Source organism: Heteronotia binoei, chromosome 19 (genome assembly GCF_032191835.1).
Source record: "Heteronotia binoei isolate CCM8104 ecotype False Entrance Well chromosome 19, APGP_CSIRO_Hbin_v1, whole genome shotgun sequence".
In the NCBI taxonomy this organism is placed as follows: Eukaryota; Metazoa; Chordata; class Lepidosauria; order Squamata; family Gekkonidae; genus Heteronotia; species Heteronotia binoei.
In genome coordinates this window covers 44,502,266-44,519,171 of record NC_083241.1, presented here as the reverse complement: position 1 = coordinate 44,519,171, position 16,906 = coordinate 44,502,266, and the positions used below count along the sequence as shown (strand labels likewise).

Sequence of the window (16,906 nt, the reverse complement as noted above, 5' to 3'; positions counted from 1 at the left end):
CCCGCTCATGTTGTGGTCGGCTTTTGGAATTTCCTCTTCCTCGATCTTGTGTCATCTTCCTTTCAATGTGGACGCGCAAGTTCCTTAGTATTTCTTGGAAAATGTAAGCTGCGTCTCTCTATCTGTTACCAAAGACCTCTTTTGGATGAGACTTCCTTTTAGGGCTTGCCCAGAGAACTGTCTTTGCAAGGATTTCTCCTTGTACTAAAGATGGTCTCGTTCAGGGGTGGTGAAACTTGCTTAACGCAAGAGCCACAGAAAATAAATGTCAGATGTTTGAGAGCCACAAGACATAAATATCAGATGTTTCAGAGCTGCAGCGAAGGAAGGAAGGAAAATAGCTAGGGGAAGGAGTAGGGAAGGAGAGGTGGAAAGGAAGCAAGTTTAATTTTAAATGCATTCTCCAAGCCACCAGCTAGCTTGGAGAAATGATTTACTGGAGTGCCAGTTTGGTGTAGTGGTTAAGTGCGTGGGCTCTTTATCTGGGAGAACCGGGTTTGATTCCCCACTCCTCCACTTGGCAGCTGCTGGAATGGCCTTGGGCCAGCCAGAGCTCTCTTATCTGGGAGAACTGGGTTTGATTCCCCACTCCTCCACTTGCACCTGCTGGAATGGCCTTGGGTCAGCCAGAGCTCTCTTATCTGGGAGAACTGGGTTTGATTCCTCACTCCTCCACTTGCAGCTGCTGGAATGGCCTTGGGTCAGCCAGAGCTCTCTTATCTGGGAGAACCAGGTTTGATTCCCCACTCCTCCACTTGCAGCTGCTGGAATGGCCTTGGGTCAGCCAGAGCTCTCTTATCTGGGAGAACCGGGTTTGATTCCCCACTCCTCCCCTTGCAGCTGCTGGAATGGCCTTGGGTCAGCCAGAGCTCTCTTATCTGGGAGAACCGGGTTTGATTCTCCCCTCCTCCACTTGCAGCTGCTGGAATGGCCATGAGTCAGCCATAGCTCTCTTATCTGGGAGAACCGGGTTTGATTCCCCAGTCCTCCACTTGCAGCTGCTGGAATGGCCTTGGGTCAGCCAGAGCTCTCTTATCTGGGAGAACCGGGTTTGATTCCCCACTCCTCCCCTTGCAGCTGCTGGAATGGCCTTGGGTCAGCCATAGCTCTCTTATCTGGGAGAACCGTGTTTGATTCCCCACTCCTCCACTTGCAGCTGCTGGCATGGCCTTGGGTCAGCCAGAGCTCTTATCTGGGAGAACCGGGTTTGATTCCCCACTCCTCCACTTGCACCTGCTGGAATGGCCTTGGGTCAGCCATAGATCTCTTATCTGGGAGAACTGGGTTTGATTCCCCACTCCTCCACTGGCAGCTGCTGGAATGGCCTTGGGTCAGCCAGAGCTCTCTTATCTGGGAGAACCAGGTGTGATTCCCCACTCCTCCACTTGCAGCTGCTGGAATGGCCTTGGGTCAGCCAGAGCTCTCTTATCTGGGAGAACCGGGTTGGATTCCCCACTCCTCCACTGGCAGCTGCTGGAATGGCCTTGGGTCAGCCAGAGCTCTCTTATCTGGGAGAACCGGGTTGGATTCCCCACTCCTCCACTTGCAGCTGCTGGAATGGCCTTGGGTCAGCCGTAGTTCTTGTAGGAGTTGTCCGTGTAGGAATCTTGTAGGAGCTCTTGTAGGAGTCAGTCCCACCTACGTCACAGGGTGTTTGTTGTGGAGGGGATGTAAAGGAGATTGTGACCGCTCTGAGATTCAGAGTATAGGGTGGGATATAAATCCAACATCTTCTTAAAGAAACAAATGCCTTCTCGAAGCTGGCCTATGGGGCGGTGGGGGCTTCAAGAGCCACACGATATGTGTGAAAGAGCCACAGGTGGCTCCTGAGCCACAGTTTGGCCACCCCGGGTCTAGTTGAATACCAACCATGCTTGCTACTTATGCTGTATCCCAAAATCTGGTTCATTGGAAGGAGCCAGCAGTGAAAACCCCAACTTTGTTCATGTCCTGTTGACTCCTGGTAAACACATTGTTGTATCTGGAGCGAGAGGTGAAAGCACTTGTGTTCATTTATACCAGGTTGCCGCTTTAGCTGGGAAACCGTGACAGTGAAAAGTCTGGCCCTTTACCGAGTCCGTTTTGTGGAATTCTTTTCCTTGACAGCGAAGGGGCATCTGTTTCTCTTTTAACTTTCCAAAAAGTGTCACGAGTCCTTTTTAAGATTCTGCCAAACGTTTGGCAAACCAGCCTGCAGGCTGCTCAAAATTCATTCTGATTGTTTTTAACGGGGTATTTATTGTGCTCCTTGATGTACTGAAACCTGGAAAAAGTTAAAATGGATTTTAAAAAAGAAAAAAAGCTAGTCAAAGGTGCCGTCACCGAACTATACGTTTTGCCCTGCGATGGAGGTGCCTGTTGTGTCATTTCTGTTCCAACACATATTAAAGAGAACAAACCCTGTTTGGCTTGGAGCATCCCTAGTGCCTGGCCCCTCTTTGGAGATGTGCCCCATTCCTTTAAAAGTGGCTTTCAAAGAGAGCTCGTTTGGTGTAGTGGTGAAGTGCGCGGACTCTTATCTGGGAGAACCAGGTTTGATTCCCCACTCCTCCACTTGCACCTTCTGGAATGGCCTTGGGTCAGCCAGAGCTCTCTTATCTGGGAGAAGCGGGATTGATTCCCCACTCCTCCACTTGCAGCTGCTCGAATGGCCTTGGGTCAGCCAGAGCTCTCTTATCTGGGAGAACCGGGTTGGATTCCCCACTCCTCCACCTGCAGCTGCTGGAATGGTGTTGGGTCAGCCAGAGCTCTCTTATCTGGGAGAACCCGGTTGGATTCCCCACTCCTCCACTTGCAGCTGCTGGAATGGCCTTGGGTCAGCCAGAGCTCTCTTATCTGGGAGAACCGGGTTTGATTCCCCCTCCTCCACTTGCAGCCGCTGGAATGGCCTTGGGTCAGCCAGAGCTCTCTCTGAAGTTGTCCTTAAAAGGGCAGCCACTGTGAGAGCCCTCTCCAGCCCCACCCACCTCACAGGGTGTCTGTTGTGGGGGGAGAAGATATAGGAGATTGTAAGCTGCTCTGAGACTCTGATTCAGCGAGAAGGGTGGGGTATAAATCTGCAGTCTTCTTCTTTTATTGGTTGGCGTTTCTGATAGATGTGCCTCTTTTGAAGCCTTTTCAGCCGCCTCTTCTTCTCCCATGCGCTGCAGGCTGCGACGCAGCAGGACATGTCTTACTGGCTGCAGGAGCTGCAGCAGAGAAGGTGGGAATACTGCAACGGCCTGGATGCCACTCAGAGGGACGGCAGGACATCCCCCACCCCCAGCAACTTCTCCAAGGGGCTTGTGGCCAAAGACAACGCAGGTAACCTTTTTCAGGTTGTTGCAATCAACTCACTGACAACTTCTGATGACCCCATAGGGCAGGGGTGGGGAACACCTGTCCCAAGGGCCGTTTATGGCCCTCAATATCACTTGGTCTGGCCCTCGGGGATTGCTGGGCCGAGCCACATGGCGGCCTCTACAAAAAAATCCCTGGGCCTAGGTGTTTTCTAGGGTGGTGGGCCGGGTGTGTGTGCGCTAAGTTAGGCTCTCTCCATGTGACTTCAAATAGAAAAACAATTATTTGTATTAATTCTGCTGGCCTGAATCATTCTCCCTCGGCGAAGCACTGCGCGGACTGCACTGGCTGCCAGTAGTGTACCGAGTCCGTTACAAGGTGCTGGTTATTACCTTTAAAGCCCTATATGGCCGAGGACCTGCCTACCTGAGGGACCGTCTCTCCCCATATGAGCCCCAGAGAGCGCTGAGGTCAGCAGGGAAGAACCAGCTGAATATCCCTGGGCCAAGGGAGGCCAGATTGAAGACCACCCGGGATCGGGCCTTCTCAATTGCAGCCCCACTGCTATGGAATCAACTCCGGGAGGAGGTGTGGGCCCTGCGATGCTTAGATCAATTCCGCAGGGCCTGTAAGACCTACTGCTTCAAAATAGCCTTCGCCTAATGCTGAGCTAAGAAAGTGTCGCTGGATACGTTTTTAGCCACAGAATGTATCAAAGGTTTCAGTTATAGCACCATAATTAATTTTAATACAATTTGTAAATGGATTTATGTCGATTCTATAATTATAAGTGTAAGTACTATGTATAATTTTATATTTTATTGTATTGTATTCATATGTTGTGAGCCGCCCTGAGCCTGCCCTTGCAGGGAGGGCGGGATACAAATAAAAAGTATTGTTATTATTATTATTATTACTGTTTTTTAAGTTGATGATTTTGGATGGCCCATGAATGATGTTATAAACATCCAAATGGCCCCTGGCAGAAAAAAGCATTCCCCGCCCCTGCCATAGGGGCTTCCGAGCGAGGGAGGTGGTTTGCTGTTGCTTGTCTCGGCATAGCAACCTTGGCCTTCTTTGATGGTCTCCTGCCTGAGTCCTGACCAGGATCTGATGAGATTGGGCTACCTGGGTCAGGGCACAGGTAACTTGCGGTGGAGATTCAAGGTAGCCATTTCTGCTTATCACACCGCTCTGTTTGTTCTGGGCAGTTAAGAAGAGCCGTCAAGCGCCAGGCACTTCTTCCGCAAGGTCGCTTGCTTGTTGCTTAGTAGGTAACTTATTAACTTCCAGTGGCTGGTTTTTTTTCCCCCCCTGTGGGTTTGTTGTCCCGTTCTGTTCCGGGTTCTGAGGGTGCTCCTAGAAGTACAGAAACATAAAATGCCTTGCATGTGGAAGGTGAAAGACAACAGCGTTGACACCAGGCCTTTTTTGTTGTTGCAGGAACACCTCTGCATAGGAGGCCACACCCCCCTGATGTCGCCGGTCCTCCTGGAGCTTGCAGTAGGCCCTGTATGAAGAGAGAGCCCTGGAAGCTCTTGGAGGATTGGCTACGGCCGTGGGGCGTGGCCTAATACAGAAAGGAGTCCCTGCTACAAGGAAAGCCCTAGGTGACACATCAGACTTACCTGGCAGGGCCATCCCGGCAGCAGTGGGTGTTCTGTTCAAAGGCATGCTGAGTGCCTGCTTTGGGCAGGGCCCTCCCACCTGCCCTTGCCTCTCGGGCTGGCAGGAGAAATGCAGTGAGGGGGGTGGGAATGATTTTGGGCTACATGCTGATGTCATGTCTGAGCAAAACCCCCGATGAGGCATTACATGTCTGCTGGTGGTGTAATACCATGGCGTTTCCAGAGCAATGGTTGGCATGCTGATGTAGCCTGACTTCTTTTCTGCGCATCCCCTGATGCTTGTGGGGATCCCATGCCACTGTCTTTCAGTTTGGTGTAGCGGTTAAGTGCGCGGACTCTTATCTGGGAGAACTGGGTTTGATTCCCCACTCCTCCACTTGCACCTGCTGGAATGGCCTTGGGGCAGCCAGAGCTATCTCAGAGGTTGTCCTTGAAAGGGCAGCTGCTGGGAGAGCTCTCTCAGCCCCACCCACCTCACAGGGTGTCTGTTGTGGGGGAGGAAGGGAAAGGAGATTGTAGGTCGCTCTGAGACTCTGTCCTTGAAAGGGCAGCTGCTGTGAGAGGCCTCTCCAGCCCCACCCACCTCACAGGGTGTCTGTTGTGGGGGAGGAAGGGAAAGGAGAGCCGCTCTGAGACTCTTCAGAGTGGAGGGCGGGATATAAATCCAATATCATCTTCTTCTTCTTTCATCCCTAACTATCCTGGGGCAAGTATTGCCTTTTCTGCAGGTATAAATGGCTGCATTTGGGTGCCAGAGAAAGGCCGTATCTCCCCCAACAAGGACAGTTTTGTCAAGTGCCCTCCAAAAGTGAGAGAACAGAAGTGTGCATTTATTGCCCAGACATACTGAGGAAATGAGCTTTTGTGAGCCCGAGCTCCCCTTGTCAGGCACGAAACCGCTCCTAACCCTGAAAATCTTGTCGGTCTCTCAGACACTCCTGGGCTGCAATCTGGCTGCTCCGTGTCGCTCGCTCGCTTCCTCTAATGGCGTTTCCGAGTTTCCTGCAAAAAGTGAAGCAGCCTCGGTTGTGCTTCTGATGTCAGTGGTTTTCCAGCAGCCCTGTGGGTTCTGTAAAGAGCGTGGAGCAATTTGTTACGTGGCTGTTTTCAAGGCCTTTGCCTGCCTGTGGGTCTCGCTCATAAAGCAGCGGGGCCGGTTGGACTCTGCCAACAATAACATGCAGGCAGGCGGCTGGGAGCGTTCCTTCCTTGGGGGAAGAGCCCTGCTTTTTCCCAGCAGCGTTTTCTTGCAGGATAAGCGGGGAGGGGGTTGTAGTGTAGACTCAGAACTTTCCGTTGCATCAGCGGCATTGAAGGCCTCTCTCCTTGCGTGAGTGGCTGCTGAGAATACGGCCAGAGGTGCAGGGAGAATCCAGTTCCTGGGCTTTCCCCTTTATTGCTCGAGAGGCCCTTAGGACTGGCTGGGTGGCGGAGAAGGCAGCTCATGCGCTGTGTAGGAGGGCCTCAAGAGTCCTGAGCAGACAGGGCAGCCTGAAGATTTAGACCAGGGGTGTCGAACTCATTTGTTAGGAAGGCCGGACCTGACATAAATGAGACCTTGTCGGGTCGGGCCGTGTGTCTGCCTATTTAAGATTAGGAAGCAGAGACGTATTTATAAAGGACACAGGCAAACACAATAATAATAATAATACATTTTATTTGTATCCCACCCTCCCGCCGAGGCAGGCTCAGGGCGGCTAACAACATAGTCGATACAACAGATTATACAGTAATTTAAACAGTAGCTAATAATCAATTAAAATTCTAAAATCAATAAAACAATAAAATTAACATCTTGGTGCTCTTCCAGCAGGTAACAGGAATCATTTAAGCAGTCTCTCAGGTTTTTTTAGTCGGGGAAGGCTTCATCAAAGAGGATGGTCTTGCAGGCCCTGCGGAACCGGTCACAGTCCCGCAGGGCCCGCACTTCTTCCGGGAGCTGGTTCCATAGGTGTGGAGCTACGACGGAGAAAGCCCGGGTACGGGTACTCTGCAGTTTTGCTTCCTTCGGCCTGGGAATAGTCAGTAGGTCCTTCCCTGCTGACCTCAGTGCTCTCTGGGGTTCAATTAAAGATTTTTTTAAAAAAAACCCATTAAAATAAAACTTGCTTAAAACATTAGAACTCATTGGTCTTAAAGGTGCTTTGTTTGTATTTCTCCTATGGGACCCGGGGAACTGGGCAAAGGAAGCTCTGGCTCTTTCCCTCCCTCCCCAAGGGACCAGGAGGGGAAGGAGCCTCAGCCAATAGAAGGAAGAGAGGCTTGGCTCAGTAGCTCTGCTGTGCAATTGAGAGCAAGCTCTGCCTCCCGCCTTCCACCCAAGGGAGGAGCCTCAGCCAATGGAGAAAATAGAGGTTTTGCTCTGTAGCTCCTCTGCAGTTGAGCAAGCCTGGCAAAGCAAGCTGTAATGCAGAAGAAAGCAAGAGAGGGCGAAGAAAGCAGATGACAGCCAATTGCTCAGGGGCCTGATAGGAGCCCTCTGAGGGCCTGATTCGGCCCCCGGAACGCATGTTTGACACCCCTCATTTAGGCAGTCTGCAGTGGGAGGGGAAAAGGTGAGGGTGAAGCAGGAAAAGGGCAGCATATTAGCATGGACTGCCTCAGTTCCCCTATTGATGACCACCAAGGGGAAGCCTTCAGGGGGCCTGTTAGGCTGGGTTCCAGCTCAGGGTTAGGAAATTCCTGGAGATTTGGGGGTGGAGCCTGGGAAGGGAGTTTAATACAAAGCCGGAGTATAATGCCATAGTGTCTAACCTCCAGTGGATCTGTCTGTCCCCCCGGAAAAAGATCTTTGTCTGGAAATCATTTGTAACTCCAGAAGATCTCCAGGTCCCACCTGAAGGTTGGCAGCCCTGTGTTAGAGATGTGCAGGGCCTTGCAAGGTCCCGCGGAGTGGGGGGGCTGCCTTTGGAGGAGCTCTCGAAGAAGGACACTTGGGCTGTGGGAGAGAGGGATGGGAGAAGCTCCTTGTCCTTCCTGGCTTCTGCCCCCCTTTCCTACCTCCATGTCTTTAATTTTACACCAGCCTTAACGATGCTGCCGCCCTGTGTTGTGACTTCAAGCCAGGTCCCAAAGCTTCCTGCATTGCCTGTGATGTAGGTGAGGGGAGTTGGAATGACTCCTGTTTTGAGAGCCAGTTTGGTGTAGTGGTTAAGTGCGAGGACTCTTATCTGGGAGAACCGGGTTTGATTCCCCACTCCTGCACTTGCAGCTGCTAGCAAGGCCTTGGGTCAGCCACAGCTCTGGCAGAGGTTGTCCTTGAAAGGGCAGCTTCTGTCAGAGCTCTCTCAGCCCTACCTACCTCACAGGGTGTCTGTCTCCTGAGAGCCAGTTTGGTGTAGTGGTTAAGTGTGCTGACTCTTATCTGGGAGAACCGGGTTGGATTCCCCACTCCTCCACTCGCAGCTGCTGGAATGGCCTTGGGTCAGCCAGAGCTCTCTTATCTGGGAGAACCGGGTTTGATTCCCCACTCCTCCACCTGCACCTGCTGGAATGGCCTTGGGTGAGCCATAGCTCTGGCAGAGGTTGTCCTTGAAAGGGCAGCTTCTGTCAGAGCTCTCTCAGCCCTACCTACCTCACAGGGTGTCTGTCTCCTGAGAGCCAGTTTGGTGTAGTGGTTAAGTGTGCTGACTCTTATCTGGAAGAACCGGGTTTGATTCCCCACTCCTCCACCAGCACCTGCTGGAATGGCCTTGGGTCAGCCATAGCTCTGGCAGAGGTTGTCCTTGAAAGGGCAGCTTCTGTCAGAGCTCTCTCAGCCCTACCTACCTCACAGGGTGTCTGTCTCCTGAGAGCCAGTTTGGTGTAGTGGTTAAGTGTGCTGACTCTTATCTGGAAGAACCGGGTTTGATTCCCCACTCCTCCACCTGCACCTGCTGGAATGGCCTTGGGTCAGCCATAGCTCTCTTATCTGGGAGAACCGGGTTTGATTCCCCACTCCTCCACCTGCACCTGCTGGAATGGCCTTGGCTCAGCCATAGCTCTGGCAGAGGTTGTCCTTGAAAGGGCAGCTGCTGCAAGAGCTCTCTCAGCCCCACACACCTCACAGGGTGTCTGCTGTGGGGGAGGAAGATAAAGGAGATTGTAAGCCGCTCTGAGTCTCCGATTCAGAGAGAAGGGCGGGGTATAAATCTGCAGTTCTTCTTCTTCAGCAGCGATTCAGTTTTCAGGGGGCAGATGGCAGGCGGGCCTGGGTGAAGGGGGGCTCTAACTGCAGATGTCATAATCATCAAGGTTTTGACCCTGCTGCCCTGGCCAGGATAGCCCAGGCAAGGTCTGATCCCTTCAGATCTCGGAAGCAAAGCAAGGTTGACTGGCAGGGAGGAATACCAGCAGTTGGGAAGGTATGGGCAGGCTTTATTCAGTCACCTCCCTGAATATCCACCAGGCCTCCCAGTAAGGGTCAGCCACCAGAGGCTGCCATAACGTCTAGGTGCAGGCACACACACACACACACACACAAAATGCAGAAGTACAAAAAAAATCCCCAAGAAAGACTTGGACCCTGCCTTGCTGCTTTGCCAAGAGTCCCACTTTTGTCCCCCTCCTTGCTGTGGCGTGTTCTGGCAGCCGTTGCACTTCTAAATTCCTGCTTGTTCCTCCTCAGATCTGAGCCTCGTGCCTCCAGATGCCTCGGCGGAGAAGGCCAGAACCGTCCTGGCGGTGGAGACAGCCCCCCCGCAGCTGGTGGGGGAGCAAGCGGCCTCCCATCCCATCCCGGGACAGCCGAATGCCCTTAACTTTGCCTTGAAGCAGTGGGGGAACGAGATCAGGTGAGCCTTCCGTCATCAGAAACGGGCCCTGCTGCAGCAGCTGGCAGAGCTGTGAAAGGGCGTCCCGTTCAAATGAAGCGTCGTCCGCCGTACGTGCTGCTGGGCGGAGGTGGCATTTGGACCTAGGCCTCCGGAACCCAAGTCCAGTGTGCTTTCTTATGGAGGCTCGTGTTGCAAGGAACAAGCGGACGCAGCCTAGATAGCGTTTGATGGCTGTCCGGAACAGCTTTTGAGCAAGGCAGCTGTGAAAGTCAGAGAGGGACCGAATTCTCCCATTTGGCAGTGAAGGGTTAGGAGAGAATGTCTGGGGTTCACCTGGCACGGTGGAGAAGGCCAGGCCAAGGGCTGAGCTGTTGCCGAGCCCACGGTGCTCTTCTCCTCCCCACCGTGATGCTTCAGAGATCGTGTGAATCGGCCTCTTTTTTGAGGAGGGAGGTGTATTTTTTATTCTGTCTGTATATGTGTGAAGTCATGGCGACTTCTGGCGACTGACCCCTGCTGGGGGGCTGGAGGGTATTCAGGGAGGTGGCTGAATAAAGCCTGCCCCTGCCTTCCCGACTGCTGGTATTCCAAGGAGGTCTCCCACCCATGGACTTGCCAGAGTCGGCCCTGCTCAGCTCTTGAGATCTGACGGGATCAGGCTTGCCTGGGCTATCCTGGTCAGGGCCAGCCTTCATTCCCTCTTGAAGTATTAGAGGACACTGCTTTCTCAGGCTGTTAAGGGAACATTCACTGGTACCTGAGTGGATGATGGGGAACAGTAAAACCAGGCCAAACTCAGGCAAAGTGAAAGGACCTGCCCACAGAGACTCCCTGAATGTTGGATGTTGGATTTATATCCCGCTCTCCACTCTGAATCTCAGAGGGGCTCACAGTCTCCTTTATCTTCTTCTCCCATACAAGACACTCTGTGAGGTGGGTGGGGCTGAGAGAGCTCTGGCTGACCCAAGGCCATTCCAGCAGCTGCAAGTGGAGGAGTGGGGAATCCAACCCGGTTCTCCCAGATAAGAGAGCTCTGGCTGACCCAAGGCCATTCCAGCAGCTGCAAGTGGAGGAGTGGGGAATCAAACCCGGTTCTCCCAGATAAGAGAGCTCTGGCTGACCCAAGGCCATTCCAGCAGCTGCAAGTGGAGGAGTGGGGAATCCAACCCGGTTCTCCCAGATAAGAGAGCTCTGGCTGACCCAAGGCCATTCCAGCAGCTGCAAGTGGAGGAGGGGGGAGTCCAACCCGGTTCTCCCAGATAAGAGAGCTCTGGCTGACCCAAGGCCATTCCAGCAGCTGCAAGTGGAGGAGTGGGGAATCAAACCCGGTTCTCCCAGATAAGAGAGCTCTGGCTGACCCAAGGCCATCACAGCAGCCGCAAGTGGAGGAGGGGGGAATCAAACCTGGATGCAGTGTGCTGGTGGTCTGGAAAGGGTGTGAATATGCAGAATGATGGAGAGCCGGGGTGGGAGGAAGGGGGGGTGGTCTGTCTTGAGGAGGGTTGCCGATTCCACACACACACACACACACGGCACTCACTGCGATGCTCTGTGGCCTCCCAGCAGGTATCTGCTGAGTTGCAGAGAGCTCTTGCTCTGCCGTCTGAACACCATCTTTGGGGAAGGCTTGCTGAAGAAGGAGCAGCCGCCATGCTGCAGCAGTTTCTCTCCTGGCTGTGGCCCACCGGTGACCCCCTCCCCTTTCCACTTATGGGATATTCCTCCTGGCCCGTGGCTGCTGTTTGGCTGGATGGCTGCCTGGCGGCAGGATCCCCCTTCTCAGATTATTACAGGGTAGGGAGTGTGCAGCGACGGTTGCCTGGGCAGTCCTAGAAAACTTAGACCACATCCTCCTTGTCATTTCAATGCCTGGTATTGATTTTTTTTCTTGCCATCCTTCCTACGTGAGACAAAGAGGCTTTCAGGAGGAAGCTCTGGGGTCTGCAGTTCTGAATGTCTGCTGGTGTCTGTTGAGCGGTTGTCACTTGGCCTGTGACCCCTTCCCCTTTGCCACCAGCTGTTGGGAGCAGAATGTGGCCTCCTTTAACTCCCTGCCTCCTTGGCCCCTCTCTCCAAGCACCAGTTAAGGCCTCAGTGTCTATTTGTTAACTCTTTCTGCACTTATCACCCTTACTTATCCTGCTTTTTGTCACCCTCCAGTGTTTTTTCAGCCCTGTTTTGTCCTAACACTAACAAAAACAGATCCCTATTCGTGATTCTTTCACTCTGCTAAAAACATTCCCATGATTCCACACTGCCCACTTATATTACGAATTGCTGCTTGCCATTCCCATTTTGTCTGATGAAGTCTGCTTAAGAGCATACGAAAGCTTACATTCCAAATAAAACTTAGTTGGTCTTAAAGATGCACTTGTCTTTGTTCTGTTGCTTCAGACCAACACGGCTGCCTACTGGGATCTAGCAAACTAGGAAAGTTTGCACGTTTGCATTGCGTTTTTCCTTTGCCGTCTCAAATTCTGCCCCAGACGGCATATTCTTTGGTTACCAAAGACAAATGAATGAGGGAACAGAATTAAGGCTCTGGTGAATTGGGGAGGCATGAAAAAGGGGGTTGGGTCCTTCCTCTTAGACTCTGCTTTAAGCTTAAAAGCGTTGCCAGATTTCTTTCTGTTCCTTGGTATTTTTATCAGCTTCCTTTGAGATGCCAGCTGTCTGGGGCAGGAGCACGTGCATAGCTGCTGAGACCACGGCTACTCCTGCCTCAGTGGCATCCAGATTACTGGGGCTTTGGCTAAGTAGCCATCCTTCCCGGAGTGCTTAGGAGGGCTATTGGCCCAGAACGTGGCCTCCAGGTTGTTGATGGAGGCAGATTTCCTGAGGCACAATACTCCCAATTTTATGTTTCCTCTCTGGCTCCCCATTGCTTTTGGGCCACTTCAGAGTACCGGCTATGGAAGCCGTGAATAGCCCGGGGCCAGGATATTCTAAAGATCACCACCTCCTGTGGGGCCCCGTGTGTACACCTCTGTCTGTACATCTTCTCCAGTTATATCCCAACTATCTGCTATTGCATTAAAGCCAGTTTACCGCTCAGAACAGCAGGTATTACGTGATAACACGCACCGTGCAAAAGGGTACAGGGAGGGAAGGGGAGAGGCAGGCCTTTTGGACTTTGAACACTCGGGTGATGCGCGCAGCTGTTCCAGCCTAGCCAGATGTGCCTTCTGGATCTGATCTCTGCTTTTATTTGGCTGCTAAAACTGTATTTCTAGCTGCTTTTTACAAATCCTGCTGCTGGTAGAATTTAGTATAGTTTTTGCTAATTTTCTGTTTTAAGACCGGCGTGCGATCCGCTTTGAGTCATGAATTTGGAAAGGCGGGGTATAAATATTTTTAATAACAACAAAATGAGAACAAGGATGGAAACATTTCTTAACAGGACTTCTGTTCCGTGCCTGGTGCCTGGGCTTGTTCTTGGGTGGGAGACCCTTTCTGTTCATTTTGATGTAGTTAGCAAAAAAGAACAGCTTGCTGCTCTGGGTGTCCCAGGCTGCTCATGCCACATAACAGCCACGTGACAGCTAAATTCCAGTGGCAGATTGATATCTGCAGACACAGCAGTCAGATCGCCAAACGCTTCCATGGGCGAGATGCCCCGCCAAGATGCCCTTGTACCGTAGGCCTGGGAAAACAGAGTTGGCGTTGCCAGGCTCTTACCCAAAAAGGGCATTCGTGCCAGCTGGGTGGCTTCTGGTGGCTCAGAGTGCTGCACCATCAGATAAGATCTCCTCCCTGCTTGCCACCCACCTTGCCTGGGGAGAAGAAGATCACAGGGAAGGGCAGGCAGAGAGAGGAGCAGGCTGGTCTCGGGCTGCTGGAAAAATTGAAGCCAGCAGTTTGAGTGTTGCCTGGAAACAAGAGAGTGAGGGGTGACGTGATAGAGGTTTACAAGATTATTCCAGGGATAGAGAAGGCAGAGAAGGAAGTCCTTTTCTCCCTTTCTCACAATACAAGAATTCCTGGGCACTCAATGAAATTGCTGAGCAGTTGGGTTAGAATGGATAAAAGGAAGTCCTCCTTCACCCAAAGGGTGATTAACGCGTGGAACTCACTGCCACAGGAGGTGCTGGCAGTTACAAGCATAGACAGCTCCAAGAGGGGATTGGATAAGCATATGGAGCAGAGATCCAGCAGCGGCTGTTAGCCACAGAGTATTGAATATACGAAGCTGCCTTCTACTGAATCATACCCTTGGTCCATCAAAGTTAGTGTTGACTATTCAGACTGGCAGCGGCTCTCTAGGGTCTCAAGCTGAGGTTTCTCACCCCTGGACTCTTTTTAATTGGAGATGCCGGGGATTGAACCTGGGACCTGCTTACCAAGCAGATGCTCTACCACTGAGCCACCGTCTCTCCCTATTGTTGGAACTCTCTGTCTGGGGCAGTGATGCTCTGTATTCTTGGTGCTTGGGGGGGCACAGTGGGAGGGCTTCTAGGATCCTGGCCCCACTGGTGGACCTCCTGATGGCACTTGGTTTTTTTGGCCACTGTGTGACACAGTGTTGGACTGGATGGGCCATTGGCCTGATCCAACATGGCTTCTCTTATGTTCTTATGTGACACAGTGTGTTGGACTGGATGGGCCATTGGTCTGATCCAACATGGCTTCTCATATGTTCTTAGAGGTCCATCGGTGGCTATTAGCCACAGCGTATTGTTGGAACTCTCATTTTGGGGCAATGATGCTCTGTATTCTTGGTGCTTGGGGGGGCACAGTGGGAGGGCTTCTAGTGTCCTGGCCCCACTGGTGGACCTCCTGATGGCGCCTGGTTTTTTGGCCATTGTGTGACACAGAGTGTTGGACTGGGTGGGCCATTGGCCTGATCCAACATGGCTTCTCTTATTTTCTTATGTGACACAGAGTGTTGGACTGGAGGGGCCACTGGCCTGATCCAGCATGGCTTCTCTTATGTTCTTATGTGACACAGAGTGTTGGACTGGAGGGGCCACTGGCCTGATCCAGCATGGCTTCTCTTATGTTCTTATGTGACACAGAGTGTTGGACTGGAGGGGCCATTGGCCTGATCCAACATGGCTTCTCTTATGTTTTTATGTGACACAGAGTGTTGGACTGGAGGGGCCACTGGCCTGATCCAACATGGCTTCTCTTATGTTCTTATGTGACACAGAGTGTTGGACTGGAGGGGCCATTGGCCTGATCCAACATGGCTTCTCTTATGTTCTTATGTGACACAGTGTGTTGGACTGGATGGGCCATTGGTCTGATCCAACATGGCTTCTCATATGTTCTTAGAGGTCCATCGGTGGCTATTAGCCACAGCGTATTGTTGGAACTCTCATTTTGGGGCAATGATGCTCTGTATTCTTGGTGCTTGGGGGGGCACAGTGGGAGGGCTTCTAGTGTCCTGGCCCCACTGGTGGACCTCCTGATGGCGCCTGGTTTTTTGGCCATTGTGTGACACAGAGTGTTGGACTGGGTGGGCCATTGGCCTGATCCAACATGGCTTCTCTTATTTTCTTATGTGACACAGAGTGTTGGACTGGAGGGGCCACTGGCCTGATCCAGCATGGCTTCTCTTATGTTCTTATGTGACACAGAGTGTTGGACTGGAGGGGCCATTGGCCTGATCCAACATGGCTTCTCTTATGTTTTTATGTGACACAGAGTGTTGGACTGGAGGGGCCACTGGCCTGATCCAACATGGCTTCTCTTATGTTCTTATGTGACACAGAGTGTTGGACTGGAGGGGCCACTGGCCTGATCCAACATGGCTTCTCTTATGTTCTTATGTGACACAGAGTGTTGGACTGGAGGGGCCACTGGCCTGATCCAACATGGCTTCTCTTATGTTCTTATGTGACACAGAGTGTTGGACTGGAGGGGCCACTGGCCTGATCCAGCATGGCTTCTCTTATGTTCTTATGTGACACAGAGTGTTGGACTGGAGGGGCCATTGGCCTGATCCAACATGGCTTCTCTTATGTTTTTATGTGACACAGAGTGTTGGACTGGAGGGGCCACTGGCCTGATCCAGCATGGCTTCTCTTATGTTCTTATGTGACACAGAGTGTTGGACTGGAGGGGCCACTGGCCTGATCCAACATGGCTTCTCTTATGTTCTTATGTGACACAGAGTGTTGGACTGGGTGGGCCATTGGCCTGATCCAACAGGGCTTCTCTTCTGTTCTTCTGTGACACAGAGTGTTGGACTGGATGGGCCATTGGCCTGATCCAACATGGCTTCTCTTATGTTCTTCTGTGACACAGAGTGTTGGACTGGAAGGGCCACTGGCCTGATCCAACATGGCTTCTCTTATGTTCTTATGTGACACAGAGAGTTGGACTGGAGGGGCCACTGGCCTGATCCAACATGGCTTCTCTTATGTTCTTATGTGACGCAGAGTGTTGGACTGGAGGGGCCATTGGCCTGATCCAACATGGCTTCTCTTATGTTTTTATGTGACACAGAGTGTTGGACTGGAGGGGCCACTGGCCTGATCCAACATGGCTTCTCTTATGTTCTTATGTGACACAGAGTGTTGGACTGGAGGGGCCACTGGCCTGATCCAACATGGCTTCTCTTATGTTCTTATGTGACAGAGTGTTGGACTGGATGGGCCACTGGCCTGATCCAACATGGCTTCTCTTATGTGACAGAGTGTTGGACTGGATGGGCCACTGGCCTGATCCAACATGGCTTCTCTTATTTTCTTATGTGACGCAGAGTGTTGGACTGGAGGGGCCATTGGCCTGATCCAACATGGCTTCTCTTATGTTTTTATGTGACACAGAGTGTTGGACTGGAGGGGCCACTGGCCTGATCCAACATGGCTTCTCTTATGTTCTTATGTGACACAGAGTGTTGGACTGGAGGGGCCACTGGCCTGATCCAACATGGCTTCTCTTATGTTCTTATGTGACAGAGTGTTGGACTGGGTGGGCCAATGGCCTGATCCAACATGGCTTCTCTTATGTTCTTATGTGACAGAGTGTTGGACTGGAGGGGCCACTGGCCTGATCCAACATGGCTTCTCTTATGTTCTTATGTGACACAGAGTGTTGGACTGGATGGGCCATTGGCCTGATCCAACAGGGCTTCTCTTATGTTCTTATGTGACACAGAGTGTTGGACTGGGTGGGCCACTGGCCTGATCCAACATGGCTTCTCTTATGTTCTTATGTGACACAGAGTGTTGGACTGGATGGGCCATTGGCCTGATCCAACAGGGCTTCTCTTATGTTCTTATGTGACACAGAGTGTTG

The 16,906-nt window shown here is 52.0% G+C and overlaps 1 protein-coding gene across 1 annotated transcript in view; it reads left to right on the top strand.

The window, feature by feature from the left end:
* The window catches only part of TBC1D2B (TBC1 domain family member 2B), a 47,844-nt gene that overhangs the window by 4,619 nt on the left and 26,319 nt on the right, over positions 1 to 16,906 (top strand). Inside the window, exons 2-3 of the mRNA XM_060259912.1 lie at positions 3,150 to 3,303; positions 9,514 to 9,679. Of these exons, the coding sequence (XP_060115895.1) occupies positions 3,150 to 3,303; positions 9,514 to 9,679 (320 nt within the window). The remainder of the gene's footprint in view (positions 1 to 3,149; positions 3,304 to 9,513; positions 9,680 to 16,906) is intronic.